The sequence below is a fragment of the Amphiprion ocellaris genome, chromosome 8 (assembly GCF_022539595.1).
Source record: "Amphiprion ocellaris isolate individual 3 ecotype Okinawa chromosome 8, ASM2253959v1, whole genome shotgun sequence".
NCBI lineage: Eukaryota > Metazoa > Chordata > Actinopteri > Pomacentridae > Amphiprion > Amphiprion ocellaris.
This window is the reverse complement of record NC_072773.1, coordinates 33,432,223-33,456,601: the sequence shown is the minus strand read 5'-3', so window position 1 is coordinate 33,456,601 and position 24,379 is coordinate 33,432,223. Positions and strand designations below refer to the sequence as shown.

The 24,379-nt window shown below is 40.4% G+C and overlaps 1 protein-coding gene across 2 annotated transcripts; it reads left to right on the top strand.

The window, feature by feature from the left end:
• The first annotated feature begins 12 nt into the window (after positions 1-12).
• noc2l (NOC2-like nucleolar associated transcriptional repressor) lies at positions 13-24,087 on the top strand. Of its 2 annotated transcripts, none has more exons than XM_055012581.1 (18): positions 13-164; positions 996-1,133; positions 1,248-1,431; positions 1,514-1,760; positions 3,793-3,883; positions 3,994-4,072; positions 4,249-4,359; positions 4,446-4,559; positions 4,780-4,968; positions 5,379-5,518; positions 6,598-6,709; positions 9,476-9,589; positions 11,245-11,346; positions 12,218-12,361; positions 18,705-18,818; positions 19,064-19,199; positions 21,110-21,223; positions 23,753-24,087. In XM_055012581.1, exons 1-18 carry the CDS (start codon positions 145-147, stop codon positions 23,899-23,901), a joined length of 2,298 nt encoding a protein of 765 aa, XP_054868556.1. In that variant the 5' UTR covers positions 13-144; the 3' UTR covers positions 23,902-24,087. The 2 variants fall into 2 exon arrangements, with proteins under 2 accessions (XP_054868556.1, XP_054868555.1); XM_055012580.1 differs by having other exon boundaries at positions 23,747-24,087.
• The last annotated feature ends 292 nt before the right edge of the window (positions 24,088-24,379 follow it).

Sequence of the window (24,379 nt, the reverse complement as noted above, 5' to 3'; positions counted from 1 at the left end):
CAATAAATGTGCCTTTTTTATTTAAACAGTAAGAAATGCTACTCAATCACTCCCTTAAGTAGCCGTGAAACATAAAACCAATTCCGTTGCTTTGCACCGAGGGATTCTGGGTAATGAGGAATAGTGTCACGTTTTGAATCCAGCATGGCAGCGAAACAGAAAAGGTGTGTGGCCAGTTTCTTTTTATTTAGCTACATATGATGAAAATGCACTTTTATTGAAAAGGTGCTGTTAAAAGTTAAAGTGTTGACAAGTCTGTCGTGAAATTTGGAGGTCATTTAGATTATTATTGAAGCGATGTGTTTATGTTTTAACCATGGTGTTAGCATGAAGCTAACTTAAACGCCAGCTGTATGAGTTAGTTTTCTGTTCGTGAACATACATTTAACAAGTGTTAAATGAGATATTTGCAGCTAAGCAGGGAACTGAACAATGATATTTGTGAACTGACGCTGTTTACTGTACACTTGACAGTCATGACGTGGTGATCAGACTACCCTTGTTTTCTTTAATTTCTTGCTCATTTTAATGCCTGGTACAACTAAAGGCACATTTGTTTGGACAAATGTAATGATAGCAACAAAAATAACTCATAAAAGTTTAATTTAAGAGCTGATATCTAGACTTTTTCTATGGTTCTCTTGATAAGAGTCACTTAAGTTCTTACATCAGTGACTATGGCATTTTACTGCCAAAAACAGTGCTTTTAGGTATTCCATGTTTTCTTTTGTCTGTTTTAGTCACATGATACACACAGGAATTAGTACTTGATTGTATAACCATTGTTTCTGATGACTGCAGCCATGCGTCTTGGCATGCTCTCCACTTGCTCTTTTGTCGTGTTCATTGTATTCTTCAGGTAATATACCGTTAGTGGTACCAGGCATTGAAATGAACAAGAAATCGAAGCGAACAAGGAAGGTCTAATCATTTTTTCCATGACTGTATATGTAAGCTAACTTATTTCATTTGTTGAAATGTTGTCTTTCCTGTAGGAAACTAGAAGACCTCACTGTGGATGAGTTCCTGCTCTCAGGTTTCGACTCTGCAGATGAAGATGAATCTGAAGAAGAGACTCCTAAACCGAAGGGTCCAAAGAAGAAGGAAAAATTGAACTCTGCAGCCACTAATATGTGAGTCCTTTGTTCGTGGATAATAACACACTGTATCACTGCTGCGATGATGATGAGAATGACACCAAACTTTTCAGTTTCAATTATAACTCCTGTGTATTTCTTTATTTATAGAGATGATAAGAAGAAAGGTAAGGCATCTCAACACAAAGAGCAGCTGTCCAGATTAAAGAACAAAGATCCAGAGTTCTACAAGTTTCTGCAAGACAACGACCAAACGCTTCTAAATTTTGATGACACCGACAGCTCTGATGATGAGGACGAGAAGAAATACCACAAATTACCATCTGCACTGCAGGTAAACCAATTTCTGGTGTATGTGTTCATGACGAGTCCTGTTGAGAAATGAAGATGTTAATGCTCAAACGTTTTGCATGTAGGAGGCCAGCTCTGATGATGACGATGATGATGAAGAAGAAGAGGGTCAGAAAGGTTTGAAGAAATCCAAGAAGGAGGTGGAGACTATCAAAGTCACAGATAAAATGATTGAAGACTGGAAAGCTGCTCTGAAGAAAGAACCGACTCCTCGTCTCTTCAGAGAAGTCACCCAGGCCTTTAAGGCTGCAGTCGCCACGACGAAGGGTGAAGGAGGTGCTCAGTGTCGGTACAAAGTGGCCGACAGTTCAGGTAGGTAATGTTCTTGCTTAGACACACCAGTCTCTCTCACTGACACAGTGCTGTGCAGAATGGTCCAGCTGCACCTCTTTATCGTACAGAGGGGAAAAAGCTTTGGCTCCAGTGTATTTCTTTGACAGGGGAATTGTTCAGTGCAACACTTGCATGCAATATTTTGCTTTGTTTTGTATTTGGGTACATGTGCGCTTTGAGAAATCCCTGCAAGTTTCTCGACAAAATCTTTTCTTTTTACATTTTATCCAAAAAAAGACAGATTTCTTATGTTCATTTGTTTAATGCAAACAACCATACAGCCCTTGTGACTAAATAAAATGAGAAGAATTAGTAAACATGATCATAAATCTGGGCAGACATTTGATTGCAATTTTCAGTACTTCAACGAAAAGCTGAAATGGATAATTGATTTATCAATTAATCAATCACATTCTAATTTATCAAAAATATAAAATAAATCCTGCATAGCACAGTTTTGGTGCCCCCTAGAGCTTTTAGGCAGCACAAAAGGAAAATCACTAGTGGACAAATGTTAAGAATTGAGAATACAAAAAAACTGTTTGAATGGTCAAAAATAACAAGGAAAGGCTCAGATTTCTGCCAAATAAGGGAACAAATGATAGGCTCATTGCCTTTACTGTACATGGATTGATCTCACCATTTAAGATAGTCACTCCCAAAGACCCGTTCTAATCCAGGAAAAACCCAGACAGGCCAAACATTCTTAGACTTAGACTTTGTTAATCCCCAGTGGGAAACTGTTATTGTATTGTTGTCTGTTGCTACAGCAGCGTCATATTCAGCAAGGAGGTAAACAACGAGACAACACAAAATATTAGGGTCAGGTATAAAGTGAAGGCCACATAAAATCGAATAAAATAAAATATAATAAAATAAAGTAAGATAAGAATATAGAAAAAATAATATAGAAAGAAAAAATATCAAAGTATACAAGAGGGATACAGAAATGTGCAAATGACATAAATAGATGCAGATAAGTCCCTGATTCCATTGTTTTAAACTGTGAACATTTGCTGTGTATTTTTGTTTTTCCACTGTAAATTGTGCGTTTTGTTGCTTTTGACTGTTGCTTGAACAAATCAAACAATTTTAGGACATCACTTTGACTTCAGAGAAACTATCACAGCCATTCACTGTTTCCTGACTTTATGTAGACTAAATGGATTAGAGGAAGAAAAAAATGCTGTATTTATTAATTATGAAAATCCTCAACATATTCAACGCTCTCTGAGACATTCTTGATATACACTCGGTATCAAAAACAATAGTCAAGTTAAAAAAACACTCCTAGGGTGACATGACGATTTCCATAATGGTCAGTATTGATGATTATCTCAATATAATACCATTAATTAACAAGGAAATGCAGTCACTGTGTTTGTTAGAGCTAAAGGTTACACAACATGTTTTTGTGAGTAAAACACTGAGTGTAAATATGTTTGTTGACAAGAAAAATCCACAGGGAATCTTTTATCTACATTATTTGTGATTGCACCTAAAAAAATATCAAATAAAAATTTTATGGTTCTAAACTATCACTTATTTTGTGAATTAATAAGTAGTAATCTCTCCACGGCCAACACACAGCAACAGTAACAGATAGTACTTTTAAATAAACTTAGATTGACAGAAGATTGGGATGTTATGCTGTACTTACTGACTTGTATGTGCCATGTAATAATTAGAAAAATAATGAATAAAAATATATAATTTACCAAAGTGTGACTGATATAGTGACAAGCATATTGGTATCCTACTAAAGATCTTTTAAAAATATGTCCTCGCAATTCTCAGATCTTTGCAGTAAGCATTTTGTTCGGTCTTGGTGCAGTTTGAAGGAGGACATTATTGTGTTTGACATAATGGAATTTTAATATACAAGCCTTGTATTATAATAATAATAATAATAATAATAATAATAATATACAGAATATTCAGAAATATATAGTACAGCATGTTGAATCCTTTGTAACTGTACATTAATAATATTTTTTTGTTCATTCTGCAGTGTTCAACGCTTTGGTCCTGTTCTGCATCAAAGATATTCATGTGACCATGCAGAGGATGCTCAACCTGAAGCCAGACAGAGACCAGAAAAAGTATGCAGCAAACATTACATCTGCAGATCTCATCTTTTTGCTTCTAATCTCAGTGTAGCTGTGGAAAGGCTGCTCACTACTTGCTCTGTTTTTCCTCTGTTTGATGTCAGACTAGCGTTCCCTTCGTCAAGTCCAAAATGGCAGAAGAACCAGATTGACATCAAGATGTATCTCAGTGGAGTTGTTCAGGTTGGTTTTCTGTCCGTCTGTGCTTCTCTCACTTGTTTCCTGTGAGGCAGATATTGTGATACACAGTAAATAAAGAACACGGATATTTTCTGTCCTTGAGAGAGCCGAACATCTGCCCTAATGTTTTCTTCCTCTTCCACCTTTGCATCCTGAAAAACAATCCTCTCCACCTGTAGCTGTTGTCCTGTCTAACGGAAGCTACAGTCATCACTGCTGTCCTGCAGCACGCCAACCAGCTCATACCTTATTACCTTTGTCTACCCAAACAGTGTCGTCATCTGGTTAAGGTAAGCGGTATGAAATGTGACAGATAGTGGTCTCTTAGTGTGTTGTAGTTTTGTTTTTTTAACCCTCTTGATATTTCTGTGTACAGCAATTACTGAAGCAGTGGAGCACAGGGGAGGAGACGAATCGGGTTCTCGCCTTCCTGGCCCTCAACAAAATCTGCAGACACAAGCAGGAAACGTATCTTAACCCTATTCTCAAGGTGAGCTCCTTGAATGAAAGGGTAGACAGTAAATCTAAATCTAAAATGGACCAGAAGAGGGAATTTGCTAGGTTATGTCAAAACACAATCACACAAAGAGTTAAAGTGTTTTCTTTTTTTTGTCATTTAAATCCACATCTAACCTTTACAGCCGGTACATAGTTGTTTTTTTCTACAGCATTTTGTTCCTCTCTTAGGATGGTTTTCTTTCTGTTTGCAGCAAATGTACATTTCCTATGTACAAAACTGCAAGTTCACATCCCCCAATGCGCTGCCCATGATCAACTTCATGCAGAGAACTCTCACAGAGATGTATGCGCTGGACACACAGGCCACCTATCAGCACGCCTTCATCTACATCCGACAGCTGGCCATCCACCTCAGAAATGCCATGACCATGAAGAAAAAGGTTGGTGTTTAGCAAGTGTGTGTGTGTTCACTGAGATGATCCACAGATGTGCTTTTGAAGAGACGCACAAAGACTGTTGCTCCTAGTTCTCCTAGATGACAGGAATGCAGCCACTGGAATATTCTTCTTCTGTTGTTTAGTGTTTTGATTTAGGGACTATTCTCATAGGTATATAAAGTTTAAGTAAATGTTTGCTTTATGGGTGTTCATGTGGAGGGGACTGGGAAATATGACTGGAGACATACAGAATAATATACTTCAATAAACTTTATGTTTGTTAAGCCAAGGTTTTTGTTGAGTTGATCTTGATTTAAACATCTGTTTTGAGTGTGCCACAGCTTCTAATGTAAAAAGACAGCACAAAGCTGATATACCAGCCTGATGTTTGTGTTTTGATTGATTGTTAATAGGAAACCTACCAGTCGGTGTATAACTGGCAGTACATCCACTGTCTGTACCTGTGGTGTCGAGTCCTCAGCAGCCTGCACCCCAGTGATGTACTCCAACCTCTGATCTATCCGCTCTGCCAAGTCATAATTGGTACTATCAAGTGAGTATGCAATTTTATTATGTAACTTTCAGCACATGTTGGACCATTTGCTGGACAAATGTGCAAAAATTTCAGTTTCTTGCTTCATCCCTCTACCACTTTAAGCACATAATCCATTATGAAGTGTTTACCATGACGTCTGGTACCAAACGGTCTGGTAATGCAATTTTTGATTGAAAGTTCTGCATCTGCAGTAATTAATGCTAAGTTCAGGGTTGTTGTTATGAAGATCTATTTGAAAATCAAGGTGACCTGTTACGAAATCAGCATCTCCTGTAACTCTTTCCACAAAATCTGACAAAACGGTCTAAATCTGTTATAAAATCTTAAATCAGACAGTTTTTGGTGATGTTAGGAGATCTCGTTAGCATTGAAAGTGCTTTTTAAAGCAGGGTGCTTTTGGTCTGAACAGCCACAGCGCCCACAGTCAAATGAATTGAACAATGCATCTCATGTTGTAACAACACAGTTTGAATGACAGACGGATTGCCAGCAAAAGGTGACAAATAAGAAAATGCTGTGCCCACAGGACTGCAGCAGCGCTAACAGTTGGTGGGTGGGGGTGGATAATTATAAAAGTAAGCAGATATATCGAGACTAAGTAAGATTATTGCATAATAAAAATGCATTATAGAGAATATAAAGCTGTAAAAAGCTTTAAAGCAATGTAGAACTTTATTCACAAAGTTATTTTTCTGGTATACAAAAAGATTGAACAGGACTGAGCCATCAGTGCATATCTACGTCACCACGCTGTTGTGACTAAATTACTGTTTATTTATATAATTGCTAATATTTGCATAGCTGCTGTCTATGTTTTTCAAATATCTTTTGGTCCGTTCTGTACCTGAATCTTTGGATTCACAGCCAACAGTAGGGTGTCATGGATAGAAGTCTAAATCAGTCATTTGTTCATAATTTGTTACCTCCCAAACTAGTGGCAGAGAAAGTTGTGCTTGCTACCTGGTATTTGTTTTTAAATGTGCCGTTTAACTTTGTGTTATTTGTGAGAAACCCCCATGTCGCTGTGCATGTTGCCAACAGCAGGGGGAGACACTGACCACTGTTTTGTCTTTCAGATTGGTGCCCACAGCAAGATACTACCCTCTGAGGATGCACTGTTGCAGAGCCCTCACCCTCCTGTCTAGCAGCACCAAAACGTTTGTCCCTGTTCTGCCTTTCCTCGTGGAGGTAAGACTTTGTGTCATCTCCGGTTACCACTATGTAGAGCTGACGGAATCAGTGCAGCTCCAAGAGAGTTAAGTTTCCAACAGCTTTAGTCTGAAGTCTTTCACATCAGTGCACAGCTGGAAGCTCTCAAATAGTTTATTTTCTGCAAACAACAACAGTCAGTTGGTTGACTTCGCCACAAATGGAAACGGTGCAAAGGTAGATGTGATGAAATGTTCCGTCGGTGGTTTGCTGTGGAAAAACATCAGTGGCATATGAGATGCATTTTGGTCTCAACGGCCACAACTGTAGGAGCTCAGGAGGAAACGTATCGAAGGGTAGAAGCGCGCGAGAGACACCTTTTGTTATCAGACCAATCACAGGTCACCAACTGACAGCATTTTCTCTGGGTCAGGTGTTAATCACGTGTTTCTGCGGTGTGTGTGTGTGTCTGTGTGTGTTTCGTGTGTGAACGTGTGCAAGTGTTTATGCATGCTGTGCGGCTTTGTTGTGGTTTGCCAGAGGAGCAGTGCGCTGGCGACAGCGACTGGTTCGTCCTGCTGGGGGTGGTCAGTGGCTGCCTGTATATATATGTGCGTGTTTGTGTTTATGTGTGCATGCAGCAGTTTGACCGAAGTGATAAAGGCATGGTTGTGGTTTACACTCTGGTCCTAACACACTGTGCAGACCACATCCTCTCTGCCTATGACCCACTCCCCCCCCACTCTGAGCCCCCTCCCCTAAACCCCCAACAGCAAGCTGTGTTTGTTTGTGACGCACAATACTTCCTGTGTTTTTTCTCCTTTACTGTTCCTCTTGTTAAAGGCAGGCTGAGGTACACTGCTACTGTTTTAATTAGAGCGGCAGAAACAGCCCCTTCCTCCTGTGTGTCTGTGCCTGTGTGTGTTCTCGTATCTCCGAGGGGGGTGTATGATTTGGAGCTTCCTGCTTCAGTAGCTGTGCATGTTGTATGCGTGTGTGTATGCGTGTGTGTGTGTGTGTGTGTGTGTGTGTGTGTGTGTGTGTGTGTGTGTGTGTGTGTGTGTGTGAGCGAGCGCACCAGGGTTGGCCCATGCCTTCCCACTTCCCCCTGGCTCCCCCACAGACCGCCACCACATCCTATGTTTGTACAGACAGCACCGGCCAGGAGCGTTGCTGAGCTTCGCACACAGAGAACATTAACGACCACACACACACACACACACACACACACACACACACACGCACACACACACACACACGCACGCACAAATGCACAGAGATACGGGGAGTCAGAAATAGCTTGATACACAAATACAAGACAGAAATTGATTGCGCACTGTGGGCAGATGTGAAAGCTAAAGCTTGTAGACAAATAGCCCACACGTTGGCTAGAATGTACTTTCACAGACTAAGATAGAAATGTGTCATCTCAGTAGCACTGCAGTATTTAAAATGAGCTGTGTCTAATGGTAATTGTCAAAACTCTGTCAGCGTTTGGCAGATGAAATGTGCTCTGTAGCTGCCATGTCTTTGAAAAACAGGAAGAGGGTTATAGATTTATTTTTATGTACACAAAATCCGACTTCAGACACTTGTATACGATGAAATATTCATTAAAAAGTTTATTAATTACACAGTTTACTGCTTACTCATTGGTTTTGATATTTGTAGGCCATCAGATTGACCATTTTTATAGATTCCATCAGTATGTAATGTGTTTTGATAGGGTGATGGGGACAACAGATAGATGAGGATGATTATCGAAAAAGTCTCTGTTGTTAAAGCTCTGAAACTCAAACCCTGCCAGTAGGTTTGAAAGTCCTGTCATTTTTTAAATTACCAAAGTCCCACTGTTCTATTCTATATATCAGAGCCAGACAGTTGAAACAGAATTAATTGCTCAATTGTTTGACAGTCCTTGATCTAATAATCTGTGACCCGCTGTCAATTTGGAAACTTAACAAAATCCACACACTAAAATCAATGATATTTCATTCAAATCACTTAATTTAATTATTTACAAAAAATAAATTACTTGCTTAAATTAGATTTTATGTTAAAAAAAAAAAAGGTTTTTTTTTTTAGCACAGTCTTGAAGCCATGACTGACTCAGCTGCGACCATCAGTGATGTTACAAAAATTCAGTGACGTTTCAGCTGAACTGCAGGCTGTGTTTACATTGAGCAGATAGAAGACAAGGGTGGAAACAAATTAAAAATGTAAATTGAGAAATATATACAGTATGTAGTGTCACAGGTATTTTTTTCCGTTTTGGTAACACCTGTAGACACTTGGAAACATGTTGTATATGCAGATTTCAGGTGTTTTCAATTTTTGTAAAACATATAATCAAAGTAAATCAACAATTTTATTTCCTGTATTAATGATACATGGCATTTTTCCCATTTTTTTTAAACTTGAGGCATTTTTGAGTTCTCCCTACTTCTAGTCATTGGTTGTGGTGCTTTTATAAAAGTGCAGGACTTTATATTACAGTGAAAAATGAGGCCACAGCGAGTTAAACGGAAACAAAGAATGCCTAGAGACTGCTTGGTGTCTAGTGGGTTAAAATGCAAACCAAAACAAAAAAAAAAAACGTTTAAAATATTATCAATAAATCACTACATGTATTTGCTTTGGGTTCTGGGTCCATGTTTTATTCTGTTGTCTGAAGATAGTGTACATTGTACTGTTGTACTCACAGGATCCGAGTTCAGTTTTGCCTGGATGGATGGATGGATGGATGGATGGGTAGGATGGATGGATCCGAGTTCAGTTTTGCCATTTTGTGTATTTCTTTTATAGATCTTCCAGCAAGTTGACTTCAACAAGAAACCTGGACGAATGAGTAAGAAACCTATCAACTTTGCAGTCATCCTGAAGCTGAACAAGGTCAACCTTATGGAGAAAGCTTACAAGGTAAGTCTTACTGTGAGCATCAGTGTAGCTGCAGATTATTTCCTTTAGAGCTGGGAAAAGAGCACATGGTGTTTGCTGCTGTTTGTGTCTTTACTGCACCGAGAAGGAGCAGCTGATTAGATGAGTGGTTCAAGTCTTGGTTATTTTCATGCCGCCCTGTGGCACCGCGTGTTAACTGGCGTGTGTGCATAAGGGGATTGAGGGCAACGCTGAAAGCCCCTTGTCGGGACTCTAAAACTGGCCCTGAGTCGCCACGCTCAGTGCTGCAGCCAAGAGGATTGTAGCACGGCTCTCTGGGATTATCCCCCGCTCTCCGCTCGCTAGGACTGTTTTCACTGCTGTCACCTGGGCAGCTGCCATGATCCCCAGCCTCGCAAAGTCTCTGCAGGCCCAACCGACTGATCTGTCTGAAACCTGAACACTTCTTAGTTCACAGAGGCAAGAAAAGTTGGCGTTTATATTGACAAGGAGAGGCAGCTGGATTTGTAGCGCTGTAGATGTGGCATGTTCACCTCTTCTGGCCGAGGGGTTATTCTTTAATTACATCTATATTAATGCATGATTTACACTGTTGTTCTGGTACTTGTACTGTGTGGTTTGGCTCTACGAATACAACTGCAATTGGCACCACAATGCTTTTGTAGTGTTTGTTGATGGAGAATATAACATAGAGGGAATTAGTTTCTTTGTGTAGCGTGTTTATCAGTTTGATTTTGTCGTCTATGAATCACCTGTTTAGTTGAACTTATCTCCTAGTAATCACACTAAATTGCCCTTTTGTTTCTCTTCGTTCTTTCAGTTTAACATTATTACACAAGCTTTGGGGGTTCAAAGTTATTTTATTTTTTTGTTTTTGCCCCAACATATCTATAGCAAGTAATCTATCTGTTCCAGGAAAGCCAATGTCAGTAGCGGTGGGAATCTTTGGGCACCTCGAGAGTCGATTACGATTCAGGGGCTACGATTCGATTCTAAAACAATTATTGATGCATCTGTAATTTTTGTATATTGCTGCACTTTTTCGCAACGCACATTTCTTTTTGTCTCACTGAGTAAACATTCATGTTTTATTTTAGCACGACACAGCTTACACGTAATGTGGCTCTTGTCTAGTTTGCTTCCGCCGAAGTGTTGACACGTCTGCTTTTAAATTGGAAGGAGCTGTCAGTCATGTTTGTTGACCCGTACCATGCTTCTTAGTTCCGTATTATTTAGAACCTTCTGTATTACTTTAATTAACAGATTTAAATAATCGAAATTTGGACATTTGTAAATCGATTCAGATTTGTCCACGTCCAAATCGCGATGCATCTAAGGACTGGAAATTTCCTTCACCCCTAATTATCAGTGAACAGACTTTGCTGTGGCAGCTGATTTCTTCATTTTGTTCAGAAAGCCAACATGTGAGCAGAAATATTTGATGAATTAAAAGAGCTTATAATGTTTTGGTATATTCATCCAAAACCAGAAATTTAGATGTTCATAGTCGACTTTTTTAAGCTATTATCAAGTTAGATGTTAACACAGATGCTCTTGATGTGCTTTGCTTTCTGAATTCAGCTGCACAGCAAAAAGGAAAATCATAACCTTAATTTTAGACATCAGTGTAAAGTGTCAATGTTGTTTTTAAGTTTTGCTCTCCTGCTACATTTTAGGATGGACTGATCGACCAGCTGTATGACCTGATACTAGAATACTTCCACACTCAGGCCAGCTCCATAGGCTTCCCTGAACTCGCTCTGCCCACCATCATTCAGGTAATGCAACCATTAAAGCTGATCTGGGAATGGACTCAAGTGTTTTAGACCTGTAGAAATGAAATTACTTAAGCTTCATCGTATCCTCTAAAATTTTACAGGATAAACGTGGGAGTTACAATTAAATTGACTGCCTGATGCTGAAGTTAAATAAAGGCGCAGTGACACTCAATATCATTCAGAGTTTAAATCCTAAACAGATGATTCAGGATTTGCTAGACTGAGATTCCATCCACACTAATATGTTTTCACCATTTAAAATGATTCACGAGTGCTTTAACAGTGTGTAATTTAAAGCAATTTACATCAATACTAACATCCCTGAATATGCATATAACACAATCATTCATATACTTTCAACATTCAAAAATACAATGGAAGAAAAACACTGATGGCAAAAAGTATGACGCGGAAATTTCTTGGCTTTGACGGACAGCGAGGAGGAACATAGTCTAGGAGTCGTGGTCACGTAATAGGGATGTGGTCAATCACGGAAGGACAGTTGGAGACTAATACAATCCAATCAGGAAGAGAACGTGGGTGTTTGCGTCATCATTTCCGAAAGTCACAGTCTCTGACTGTCCAGACTGAAATGCAATTCCTAACTAAAATGTGGTCAGCTGTGTCTACCAAAGTGTCAGTGTAGGGGTTCTAAAATGCCTGGTTAGAGTGGATTTAGACATAAATGTAGTGAATTTTATTTTTTAAAATGAAAACGTAGTAGTGTAAATGTCGCTGAATCTGCCTCCCTCCGGGGAAACGACCACAAACCCCCTCCTGCTCTGCCTGAATGCATCACATGGGCTGACAGGATCATCCTTTCTGCTGTTTCCTTCTTTTCTCATGCCCCCACTCTTCCATGTTCCTGCAGCTGAAAGCATTCCTGAAGGAATGCAAAGTGGCCAATTACTCCAAGCCGGTGCGCCAGCTGTTGGAGAAGGTACAGGAGAACAGCAGCTACATCACAGGACGGAGACAGAAGGCCGCCTTCGGAGTGGCTGATGCCGCCGCTGTGGTAAGTGTGTGTGAAAGACAGAGGCTGCCTTGTAGGCTGTATTTGCAAAATTTTACCTTTTCTGTACATGTCTTTTTCTCTTTCTTTGGCTTTACTGTTTCCTGATGTTAAGTTAGAAAATTAGTTGTAAATACAGGGAGGTGCTCTTCCATCAAAACACAAAATTGTACTCGTAGGCACAAATTTTCCCAGTATGGCGAGGGCTTATTTGGTCTGTTTTTGTTTTTGCTTCCCTTAACCCCAGCATTAGTAGCTTTTATGCCCATATACAGATATTCAATAGGTCATCTCAGCTGCAGCAACACCGCTGGTGAAATCTGTAATAGCAGGTAGCTGTTGTCGTCACAGCTTAAAGTATGTAGCACTCAGGCGGTTATTATCTGGCACATTTAAAGCATTTGTTGCTGAAACATTTCCAGAAAGAGAAAACTCATTGCCAGCGTTGCAGAGAAGGTACGAAACAAAGTAAAAGCCTTTGCTGGCTGACACTGCAAAGTGTGCTGAGATATAATGTATATATATTTAAGTAATCTGAAGGTGATGATGAGGATAGCACTGTAGAGGCAGAAACATCATAGAGGAGTGAGCTGTCATGTGTATATGCTCTGTGCTGTCAAGTCCTGCTGTAGGTTTGACCATTTCTAAGGTCGGCTAACTGTCAGACTCGATGCACAAACATTTAGAAATGTTTAGGCTAAATTTAAAGTGTAAAGTGTTTAAAGGTGACTGTAAATGGGTGAAGTGCATAATTTCCTTCTAGACTACCCATCAGTTCTTTTTCGCATCATAGCCTATCAGGCATATAATTAGTGGTGGGATGCGATTTAAAAAATGTGTCTAGTTAATTAGAAGCTTTGTTATTAATTAATCACAATTCATCACATTTTTGCCAAAAAGCAAGACTTGACACAATAAGCAAAGTTTGTCAATTCAAATAAATTTTGGTTGACGTCTGAAGCGATGAATAAACATATACGTGAACTTAAACAACAAAAATGTTTGTTTCATTTATATTTATCTGCATTTTTCATCTGTCTACTACATTCACAGATCACTGCAAACTCAACGTGCAATTATAGCGATTGTATTCAACATTTTAAGACTTTTTGTAAACTCAGACACTTTCAATGTCTTGATAAGTGGTCTATTATGGGGTGGCTACACCGTTTGCCGGTCCAATGATTGTCGTAGCTAATGTGTCCACAGGGTCTGTCAATTTCTCGCATCCCATTCATTGTCTACATCAGGGCTATTCAATTAAAAATTGACTCGGGCCGGATTTTCAGACTAAGAACATGAGCTGGGCCGGATGTTTTTAGCAGACAGTGAGCAAAGTTAACCATTTAAAATAAACACAAACAGATAAGATAACAAACACACTGGATGTTTATAAACGTATTGCCACATCCAAAAGGACATAAACACAATAGAAGAGCAGTACTTAAACTAAACCTGTGCTGAAATACTGCTTCTTTACATAACACACAACTTCAACACATTTTGATAGGTAAATATAAGCACAGGTTAAGGTGCATATGAACATAAAAACTAAACGCTGATTAGAAACACCATCTTTTGTTTTGGTCACATCTCAAAGTGCATTAAAAAGTAACTTGCTTAACAGTAACTTTTCAGAACTTGAGACATTATTCTTCTTTTGAAATAATAAAAAACAGAGTTTGTCCCTGTCTATATTTGGTCTCATCTGAGACAGTCGCATCTTCAGTGCATATAATCAAAAAAATAAACAGTAGGCACAGTGATAGTTACTATCCCTTTGAAACGAAGTAAAGCTGACATCAAAGTGCACAATAAAGTGCAACTAAGTGAAATAACTGTCAAAACAAAATGTCTTTCTTAAATATTAAACTTCTAATAAGTGACCAGAAAATAGTCACATAAATACATAAAACTACCTTTAGTGTCTGCTACAGCACGCTGCTTTGTTGCACTTACCATGTCTCGAAGTCATCTGTGGCGAGAATGTTTGACGTGTCAGACCTGTTTGATAGCAGATGTCACACTTGTCTTAACTTTATCGTCCGTTAAAACTTCATCCACGACAGCCAACATGCAGTCCTTCACAGTTTCTGAGTCTGTGAACAGCCTCTTTTTCGTGGCCCTTTCCTGAGCTGTGCAGGTCCGCTTCATTGTAGTACAGCTCCGGTTGTAAGATGCAGTCAAACTCTGAATTATAGCCGCTCTCCCATGACATCCCTCGGGAAAGTTTGTCCGAAACGCGGCATGTTTTTTCAACGTGGTGTCTTCGGACATGATAATCTTTCAGCGCTGCAACGCACTCGTTGCAGAGTAAACGCATTGGTTTGGCGTTCGGACTTGGTGGTAAATAAATAAATACTTGTCAGTCCACGCAGGATTAAACCGACGGTTTTCCTCGCCTATTTGTCGTTTCAGGATAGAAAAAGACATGCTGCTATTTTCGCCTGTATAGAACTGCTAATGTTAACTTTTCAAACGCGTCTCCTCAACACAATGCATTGTGGGTTAGTTGCTAGGTTACGGTAAGTGTTGCATTCAATGTTTGCAATAATGTTGGAATTTTTGTAAGAACTTGTCAGTATTACTGAAAGATGTTTTTCTGTTTTTCTCGGACCCAAGTCCCAATCACTCGGCAGTTGCTTTAGGGCCACTCGACGGTTGCTTTCGGGCCGCATGTGGCCCGCGGGCCGCTAATTGAACAGGGCTGGTCTACATGAAACGCACCGCATTGCATGCTGGTTGTGTTGCGCTGCATTTTGAGCTGCGTTCCGGAGCTCATTTGCATAAAGTAGACCTGACTTCTACTTTATGAAAATTCGGTGCGGGCAGCGGAGGTCCAACGCATTGTGAAATCCTCGTCAGATGTCTAAACTAGCTGTCGTTGAACTAAAATGAGGACAGATTCAGCAACTGCACAGCTCATTTTTTGCCTCAAATACTTTCAGAAATACTTTTTGCTGAAGTCGCCATGTTGGTCCGACGTTTCTACCGGACCGAAGCTAAAGCGCTGTCATGTGACCAGCTAGCGGTCCACTACAGTGCATCCTGTGCATCTCCTTCACGGCTGGCAAGCAGACTTTAGGTTCAGTACCGCCACCTACTGGGCTGGAGCGTTCATCAGAGTTACCGGTGTACCAGAAATGAGGGAACTGAGAAAGGTGCGATTAAATGCGTTGTTTTTTTTGGTGCGATAGCAAGAAAAAAAAAGAAAAAAAAAAAGTTAAATACTCTACATTCCAAACAAACAGGTAAACAGGTTGGACTTCAGGGTATTTATTCTTGGATTACAAGTTGTAGAATGAATAGAAGTGTTGTAAATAATTGTAATTATAAAAGCAGCAGAAGCAAAGTGAAATGACATGTCACATGGCCATTGCATTATTTCAGCTTTTTTTTTTATATGTATACGGAAGTAATAAAACTATGGAAAGTAAGTTTTTTTTTTTATATTTTTCCCAAACACAAATGATACAAATTCACATATTGTTGTGTTAAAAAAAAAAAAACAAAAAAAACCCAAAGCTTGTTCATCTGCGAGCATGTTATGTCAGATCAAATTTGGTGTATTAGGCCAACATCACAGCAAACTCCTGGGCTGCTTTTTGTTGCCTGTCTGCTTCTAGGTACAAATTAGCCTGACATAATATAAAACATGTTGAAATGTCATTAAAAAAAAGACACCAAATTGTTTTAAAATGTTGATTTTATTGGTAAAATGTGTCACTTGAGAAGTTTTTTTTTTTTACAGATTACTTGTGGTCATGTAAACAGAAAGGTAACCACCAAAAGACAGATACAGCGCAGTCGCTTCCAAATGGACAGAAATAAGATGCCGTTATTGAATGTTGCAGAAGCATATTTTAAGCGACTCATAAAACCTGTATGGATTTAACTGTTTTGTCATTATGGAAGTCAATTTTGTATTGTTAGCTCCATATTTAATATCTAGCAGGCCATAAGGCAGTACAAGTCTAACACTAGTAAAAATAAATTAAAGCCCTGCTGAGTAATAATTATTGGTTCTTCTAACCATGTTTTATGATTTACCATTATCATATATGACATTATCAGTTTTATTGCTGTTTCTTTCAGTTGAGAGTTTTATTACACTGAGACTAATAATTTCTTTTTAATTTGCTGCAAGGCCCCTTATTAATTAATTAATTGACTTTGATGACCTTATGTGACCCGGATTCCACCTATTTGTCAAATTTTGAAGGCGTCAGACTACCTGGTATGTTTAGGCTGGTGTTACCTCAAAAGTTAACTCTGAAGAAGCTGCCTGCTGTTCAAAAGGAGCACTAATACAGTTCTAAACATCAAAACCACACATTATGTTGATCCAACAGTTTTTATGCCTAAATTAGTGCCACTCATTTACTCAGTTCAGTGTTATTTTATCACTTTATGATTGCTTTAAAACATTTATTTAGAAATTTTAGTCTTTGAGTAAATCTGACAAAACATCGATTCACTGCTTTTTATGTAGACGGGAACTCAAAACTGATGTATCATAAATGATTAAAGTGTTCAGCAGTAACAGACAAAAACTGTGATTGGAAATTAATTAGGCTTGGAAGTGTGTGTAATAGTCCCTCTAGCTAATACATAAATCAGACCTAATGAGGAGTAGTTAGCTGTCATCTTTTGGTGAGGCGGTGCAAGTTTTGATGGCTATATTAGGTTTATGATAATAGATGCTCAACAACCAGCCGACTTGAATAGTCATACATGTTTACAAATGTTTCTGGCAGGATATAGCAGTTGTTTCTACAGCTGCACGTATTTTTTTAAAATGACTTCCATTGGATGTTTTTCTGTGCTGTTTGTCTGTCTGCAAGAAAATGCAAATTTTCACAAAACTTGGTGGAGGGTCAAAGCACAAGGTCTTTCTATTCTGGTGTGGATCTAGAGCACTGCATTTAAAGGACTTTAGCCTTGGTGGAGGGCTGCACTACACAGGTGTACTCGTAGTGGTTGTTTCTCCTGTCACTAATTCTCAGGTGGTGTCTTACCTGAACCTTCTAGAGAAGCCCCACAAAGCAGAGAGTTGTAGCTGCAGGGCAAAGATAGCTTTCTACTGAATGACAAAAACAAGACCGGAAACTTTCCTTTTGGGCTCTGGTCCAGTAAAGGTCGGGGCTGCAGGCCATCAGACTGCAGAGTGTGAACCGCTACAGGCAGCAACTGTTAATGGAGGATACTTCCCTGTAGAAACTCTAAGAACGACCCTGTGGTTATTCAAAGCTCTTATGGGCCTTTGAACCAGAGGCGCCGCTACTCTAATGAGCAGCCATTAGCGTGTGACAGAGAGATTCTCTTGTCTGTGTTGACTTGCTCTTGTTGTGTTACCTGTCTACACACACATACATGTTTCTATGTGGCTTTGCTTCCACGGAGTCTTTCTGTTTACCGCTTATGAATATTTAAGAGCATTTAAGGATGAAATTAAAGAGGATGGTCTTTGTGTAATTTTTGCTGATGAGATTGTGTGTGTGTGTGTGTGTGTATTAAGTGAGTACAACAGACAGACAGCATGGCACCGTGCCAGCGCCTGTCGCCATGGCTCTCTGCTCAGTGGAGGCTGTCGCCATGGCGTCGACTCCCTGGCATCGTGGCAGCAGTAGAGGTGTCACCGCAGGCCAAGGAGAAGGGACTGCCCTGCTGCTGCCGCTGTGGAAAGGCCACGGCCCCCCTCCGGCCACCAGCCCCCCACTGACATGTCACCCAAACTGAGAGCTAGCCTAATTAATGATGCCCTGCGTCCATCCAGGTTGCACTCTGGTGTTGCTTGTCTTTCTTTCTTTCATTCATACATAGAAGTATTTAATTTTGTTTGTCTGAAACTAATCTAGAAGTAGCTTTTCCTTTTTGCTATTCTGTCTCTTTCTTTGCGCATACATGTCACCCATCTTAATAGCTGCACAGCAAATTGTGGTAAATGTGTTAAGCTAACGGGCGCAGGAGGCCACGGTCTGTTCGCTCTATTGAATTTGTTGGTCGGATAATGTGATTGGGCCTAATCAATATCATCCACAAAGACCTTTAGGGCCTGGAGAAGATCTCTCCTTTCAGACTCCTTCAGCCTGTTTGTTTTCTGCATCCTCTGACTCCCTTCACTGTCTCGACAGTCCGTCTCTCGTCAGTTGATGTGAAGTTGCAGTTGAAAGCCACATAAAATAAGATGATTTTCGAGCCTGAGTGAACCTGTTGAAAACCTTGACTTACCGGGTTCTGAAATAAAGCCTGAATCTTCAGGCTTAACAGGCTTTTTGTTACTTACCTGTCCTGTCCTCACCTGTACATACATTCACTGTCAAATATTCTGGTCACTTTCTGTCAGGCGGCTTGGGAGAAGCAGGTCCATGAGGAGGGGACTCCCCTCAGCAGGTACTACAGCCAGTGGAAGAAGCTGAGGGAGAAGGAGATCCAGCTGGAGATCTCTGGCAAAGAAAGGGTAATTATCCAAACAAAAAAACTTCTAACATTTGTCTCATCCCCCTCAATCATAATGAATCGCTTCTAGTGTTTTCTTTTATGAATGTCAGTGTTACCCACAAGAATTGCTCTTTTACATAAATCATGAAACAGTCATGCTGCATAGTGGAACATTTTACTGGCAGAACAATTATTTTGTGAGGATCATCAAGGCCATCAAAGCAAGCTTGTGCACTAACCCTGCCAATTTTGTGTTTTGTGAAGATGGAGGATCTGGACCTCCCTGAGATCAAACGGAAGAAGATTCAAGAGAAGAAGGCAGAGGACAAAAAGGAGTTCAAGGATCTGTTCCAGTCTGACAGCGACTCAGACGGAGATGATGCAGGACTCAAAATGAAAGGCAAGCTACTTCTCACATACAACGTTTCCTCAGACTTTGAAACTGGCCTGTAAAGGAGGCAATTTGTGGACTAGTGCTGCAGCAGGCTGTGATAATCTCCCCGTCTTGGCCTCTAGGGGGCTGTATTTTCTTGCTACAGTGCAAAAGCAAAGTTAAGAGGTGATGACAGTTGAGTCTGATTTCTGTGCCGTTATCTGTTTGTGTGACACTCACTATCTTTAAAGATTCGGCTACATGAAGCAGATCACCTGCAGCGTGGTTACCGCGGGGCCTTGAGATATTAAAACATGCACAGACGCTGTTTCTGTGGAAATGAAAATTAAATCCCAAATCAAATCTCTGCTTATCAGATAGTTTGGTACGCTCTCCGCCAAGAGCAGCCGTCGGCCTGTTCATCCTTTAACCCCCGCAAGCCTCTTCGTCTCGGGGTCATCCACAGGTCACAGGCAGCTGCAACCTCGCTTTTACAGCTTTACACTCGGACACGCTCCAAGCAGAATAAAGCCCTCCGCAAGGTCACAGAGAAAAGGAGTAGGCGGCAGGGGGATTTTTTTAATGCATCTGGACTTCATTGTAGGGAGAGTCCCCACAAACGGATGGGCAGCTGCCGGCAAGCGCCCCCCACCCTCCTCCTCCTCTTTCGTTCGTCTTTCCTCCACCCTTTCCACCCCTCATGCACACACACGAACCGAAACCCCCCGACAGGAAGTACAGGCTTGGATCCCAGCGGGGGTTCCTAATTCAAACCAGCCCACTGGAACAGCCAGAGGTGGCCGCTCCCACTCCTCTCTCTCTCTTTTTCTTCTCTCTCTTTAAGTCTACCTCTCTCGCTCTCTCTTTTTCTGGCTCTGTCGACTTCAACCAGCTGCCCCCGCATGTCCTCGCAACACGTGCGCGCGCACACATGCACATCTACCATGATAGCACACCAATGCACAGCCACCACCTCGTCGTCCAGACTCGCAGAGCCAAACGCTTTTGGGCAGCTCACCAAAGCTCTTTGTGGTCTCACACTCCCGGAAAGAGGGGGAGTTTTGAGAGGAGGGGGCTGATGATTTAGATTGATGCTTGCGTGTGTGTGCGCTGTCAGTGTGCGGTGGCAATAAGTCATCCAGGTCATTTAGGGGCAACCTCGAAGGTACTACCGAAATCTGCTCGCACCATGTGAGCAGCAGAGAGTGGGAGAGGGCGAGAACGTGTATTTCATCTTAAATCCAGACGGGAAGGGAAGAACCTGATGTTTGAATAGATGTTTCTGTGTGTGTGTGTGTGTGTGTGTGTGTGTGTGCTTGCTGTATAACTGTGTGTGTGTGTTCGTAGTGTAGCACACAGAGGAAGTAGCTCTGTTTTGCTTCTCTCTCCTCCACGCCCCCAGCCTCTCATCACACCTCAACTTCAAAGCCCGTGGACCCTAGTTGTCCCTTTGGCTAGACAACACACACACACACTGTACTTTGACGATAGCGCAACACAATTTCAGACAAACTCACAACTTCTTTCCTGCACGCACGCACACACACACACACACACACACACACACACACACACACACACACACACACACACACACACGCACACACACACACACTCTGCCATCATCATCGTAGCTGTGGAACCTGCCTGCTATCTCCATTTGCTATATTTAGGCCGTGAGCATAAGATGACTGAAATTGCCGGTAGTAAACTGTCATGGGTGTTTGTGCAGCAGCAGCGGCGCCTGTAATCGACTCTCAGTTCCATCTCAGGAGGAAATAGACACTTCCAGCTGCCTCTGATACCTGGCCCACATATCCTCGTCTCCAAAGTCCTCAGACGTCAGCGATGCACCAGTGCAAACTTAGGAATGACTGAAGAAAGTAACACTTGACAAAATTCAGTGCGATTTAAGGTTTTTCTCTCTCTCTTCTCAGGTAAGAAGAGCAGCCGTGCATCAGACGACGACGATGATGATGAGGAGGATGATGATGATTTGGAAGATCTGTCTGACCTAAGCGATGACGAGGGGATGGAGGGAGGAGAATCAGGTTGGTACATCAGAGTCCAAAGAGAAGCATACTAGTATCTCACACTTTAATAGTTTAATTCTTGTGGACTGTTTATCCAAGTTATATGCTATATGTACAACCAAAGTGAATACCCCAGGGCAATACAACTTAAATATGAAATTACAGAAAAGGGTTTCACCTCTCAATCACTGCATTACTTCTAGGTTGAACAATAAAATGACAAAAATAAAATTCAGCAGTTTACAGTTACTGTATTAATGCAAACACTGCAATAGAAATTCAATGCAACAAAAGAGATATTTTACTTTTTCAAGACTCCATGTGACCATCTTTATTTGATGACAGACTCAATCCTCCATGGCAGCGATGATACCAGTGTTGCTCAAATTTCAGAAGAGATGTTCTGCCACTCCTCAGAAACAGTTTTCTAAGCTGCTCTTTGCTGAACGGGTTGAGTTGCTCTATCTTTCTCTTTAAAATACCTGGAAGGTGTTCTATTGGATTCCAGCCAGGTCATAGTTTAAATTTTACTGTTCTTTAGAAACTTGTCTCCTTTTAGCAGTGCATTTTGGATTGTTATCGTGCAGGAATATTCCTCTTCTGTCAGGTTTATGGAGCCAGTTTTTGGCAAATCTGCAGGTATAAATGGTTCCATCTCTAAAAGTCAACTCTCCAAACCCTTTTTGCCCACCTGCAGCCTCATATGATCACAGTCCTACCTATGTGCTTCACTGTCAGGACTATGCAGTCACTATTCCAGGTTCAGCCAAACATCCTAGGTGCCATCTGAGCCAAACTAATTTATCTTGATCTCATTTGACAAAAGAATTTGCTTCGAGTATTCATCAGGGCCCTAAAATGTTTTTTAACAGCAAACTTTCATCTTGTATTTTTGTGCCAAAGAGCAAGCAAGGGTTTCTTTTTGGGCATCAATCATCTATAGATGCTGATGTTTTCCACTGTATTTCACACTATCTGAGCTGTTACAGAAACATTAATTATCATTTCTAACCCTCGTACTAAGTCCGAAGTAGCTGCATAGTTGAATTTTGGAGCAGATTGTGATAGTAGCAGAGTAGAGAGGATGGTCACTGAAGCTCTGATTAGTGGTACTATGGCTCAATCTGTGCCTCCTGATTAATGATGGAACTGTTTTTAACTTTCTGACTTTGATTTTTACTCGGTCACCAACATTCCTGTGTCCTATTATGTCTTTGCGAAGTCTCAAGATCAGATTTTTCGGTTTATCTGTCAAATTCTTGATGCAGATAGACACAGATTATGAGAAAGTCATGGTGGTCAGAGGTTTTAAAACAATCTCCATGCAGTTAGGCTAATTGGAAATTACAAGTATACTGAGTTTGGTTTTATGGTCACAGGTTTTCTAACATGTCTGTCAGTGATCATAGAAGTATTTAGTTTGTAGCATTGAGTTTCTACTTGGTGTCTTGTATTTCTAAGTCTTTCTAAAGTGTTCGTTTTAGTGTTCATTGGAGCAGATAATCTGCTTGTCAACTTAAAATAATACAATTATTGAGAGGTGATAGAGTTTTGAATCACTTGACATTTAGTTGGTGTTGCACTGGGATGTTCTATCTGTACATACAGACTCATTAAAATGGAAGCTGGATGGTATTAGGGCTGAAACTCTCGTAGAGCTGCCAAATTAGATCATTAATCAGTTTGTCAATTGGCTGAAAATTAATTTGCGTGTTTTAATAAATAATGAATTGTTTTTGTAATATTTTGAGCACGAGGCAGATATCTGATTTTAGCTTCTCTGATCAGAATTTTTAATTTTGTTGGTTTTTATCTTATTAGAAACAAAACAAGCAATTAAATGGTCTGACTTTTTAATAATGGAAAACCGTGAAACACATTTTCTTGCTGTTTCCTTGACATTTTATAGATTGCACTGAAAAAAATTACACAGGGATCTATCAATAATGAAAATTATTTGTTGCAGCCCTAAACATTTGCATCAAAATGAGTAAATTGTACTCTGAAATGAAAACTATTCCTGCACTCTAATTATTTAATTCAGTCTCTAGAATGAATAAATTCTGTACCAACGGGAACAAACACAACTGGAACATCTACTATTCTGCTAAATCAGTATAAAGGATATCAAATAAAAAGATACTGTTTAACAAACTAAACCTGAAATATATCAATTTAGGGAAGTCTAAAAGCCAAAGCGATGATCTAATAATATTTATTAAAGGAAATAAATTTGGTAACTCCCTTCTTTGGATGAATGGGTTATAAAATTGTACTGCTGTTGTGAGAAGATTTAAGTTCAATAATGTATTTGCTACAAATTTAACTCGTTCTTTGTCCGCCCATGAGTTGAGGCTGACGTATGAACACATTAAATTGCAATATAGTAAAGCACAACTGTAATCACATAAAGTAGATCTTCATTGTTACATTTAGCTGAATCTCATTTGTGTGCATACATTATACCTCCTGATACCCGCCAGGTTTGATGTTTCCTTGTGGCTGAATGTGACGTAACCATGATTCCTGTCTGTATTCCAGATGATGATGATGATGATGATGACGATGAGGAGGAGGAGGAAGGAGATAAAAAGGCCTCCAAGACTCCTCAGCCGCTGTCCTCCTCTGCTCTGATAAAACTGGCAGAGGGAGATGAGGATGTGGTTGAAGACCTGGAGCTGTCTGATGATGACTAAGACTCATGGATGTTTAGTGTTCTCCACCTTTACCATCTATATTTACAGTATTTTGGGACTTTTTGCTATTTTCTTTGCTTTCGAATTTTGTATTGCTCCACATGTACAGTACAAATAAGTTCATGGTGTAATTTTATTAAGCACCGAAAGTTTAAAAATACAAAAGACAGAGTTCAAGAATCCTAATCGTCTTTTCTTGATTATTTCCTTTAAGGTGCTAATGAACTGAAGCGTATATGTGCATGCTAATGGACAGGTACACCTGAAACAAATCTTTTGTGTCCTCTGTGCTTGTGCACACCTGTAGTCACCCTCAGGCTTAGGAAGAACGGGCTATTTGGAGGGGAGCTGTGAGCCTGGCCGAGCCGGGCCGAGCCAGGCTGTGCCGGCCAAGAAGAGGGGGTACAGAGAGGCGGGTGTTGAGCCCCGAGGCAGCAGTGCTGTGCCAGGCTGGCAAGGTGGCGTCTGATGCTGTGCC

Excerpts from the sequence above, each read along its gene's own strand:
- noc2l (XM_055012580.1), top strand. The coding sequence starts at position 145 with ATGGCAGCGAAACAGAAAAG. Across the intron at positions 165-995 it reads ATGGCAGCGAAACAGAAAAG|GAAACTAGAAGACCTCACTG; the intron begins GTGTGTGGCCAG and ends TCTTTCCTGTAG. Across the intron at positions 4,560-4,779 it reads ATCTTAACCCTATTCTCAAG|CAAATGTACATTTCCTATGT; the intron begins GTGAGCTCCTTG and ends TTCTGTTTGCAG.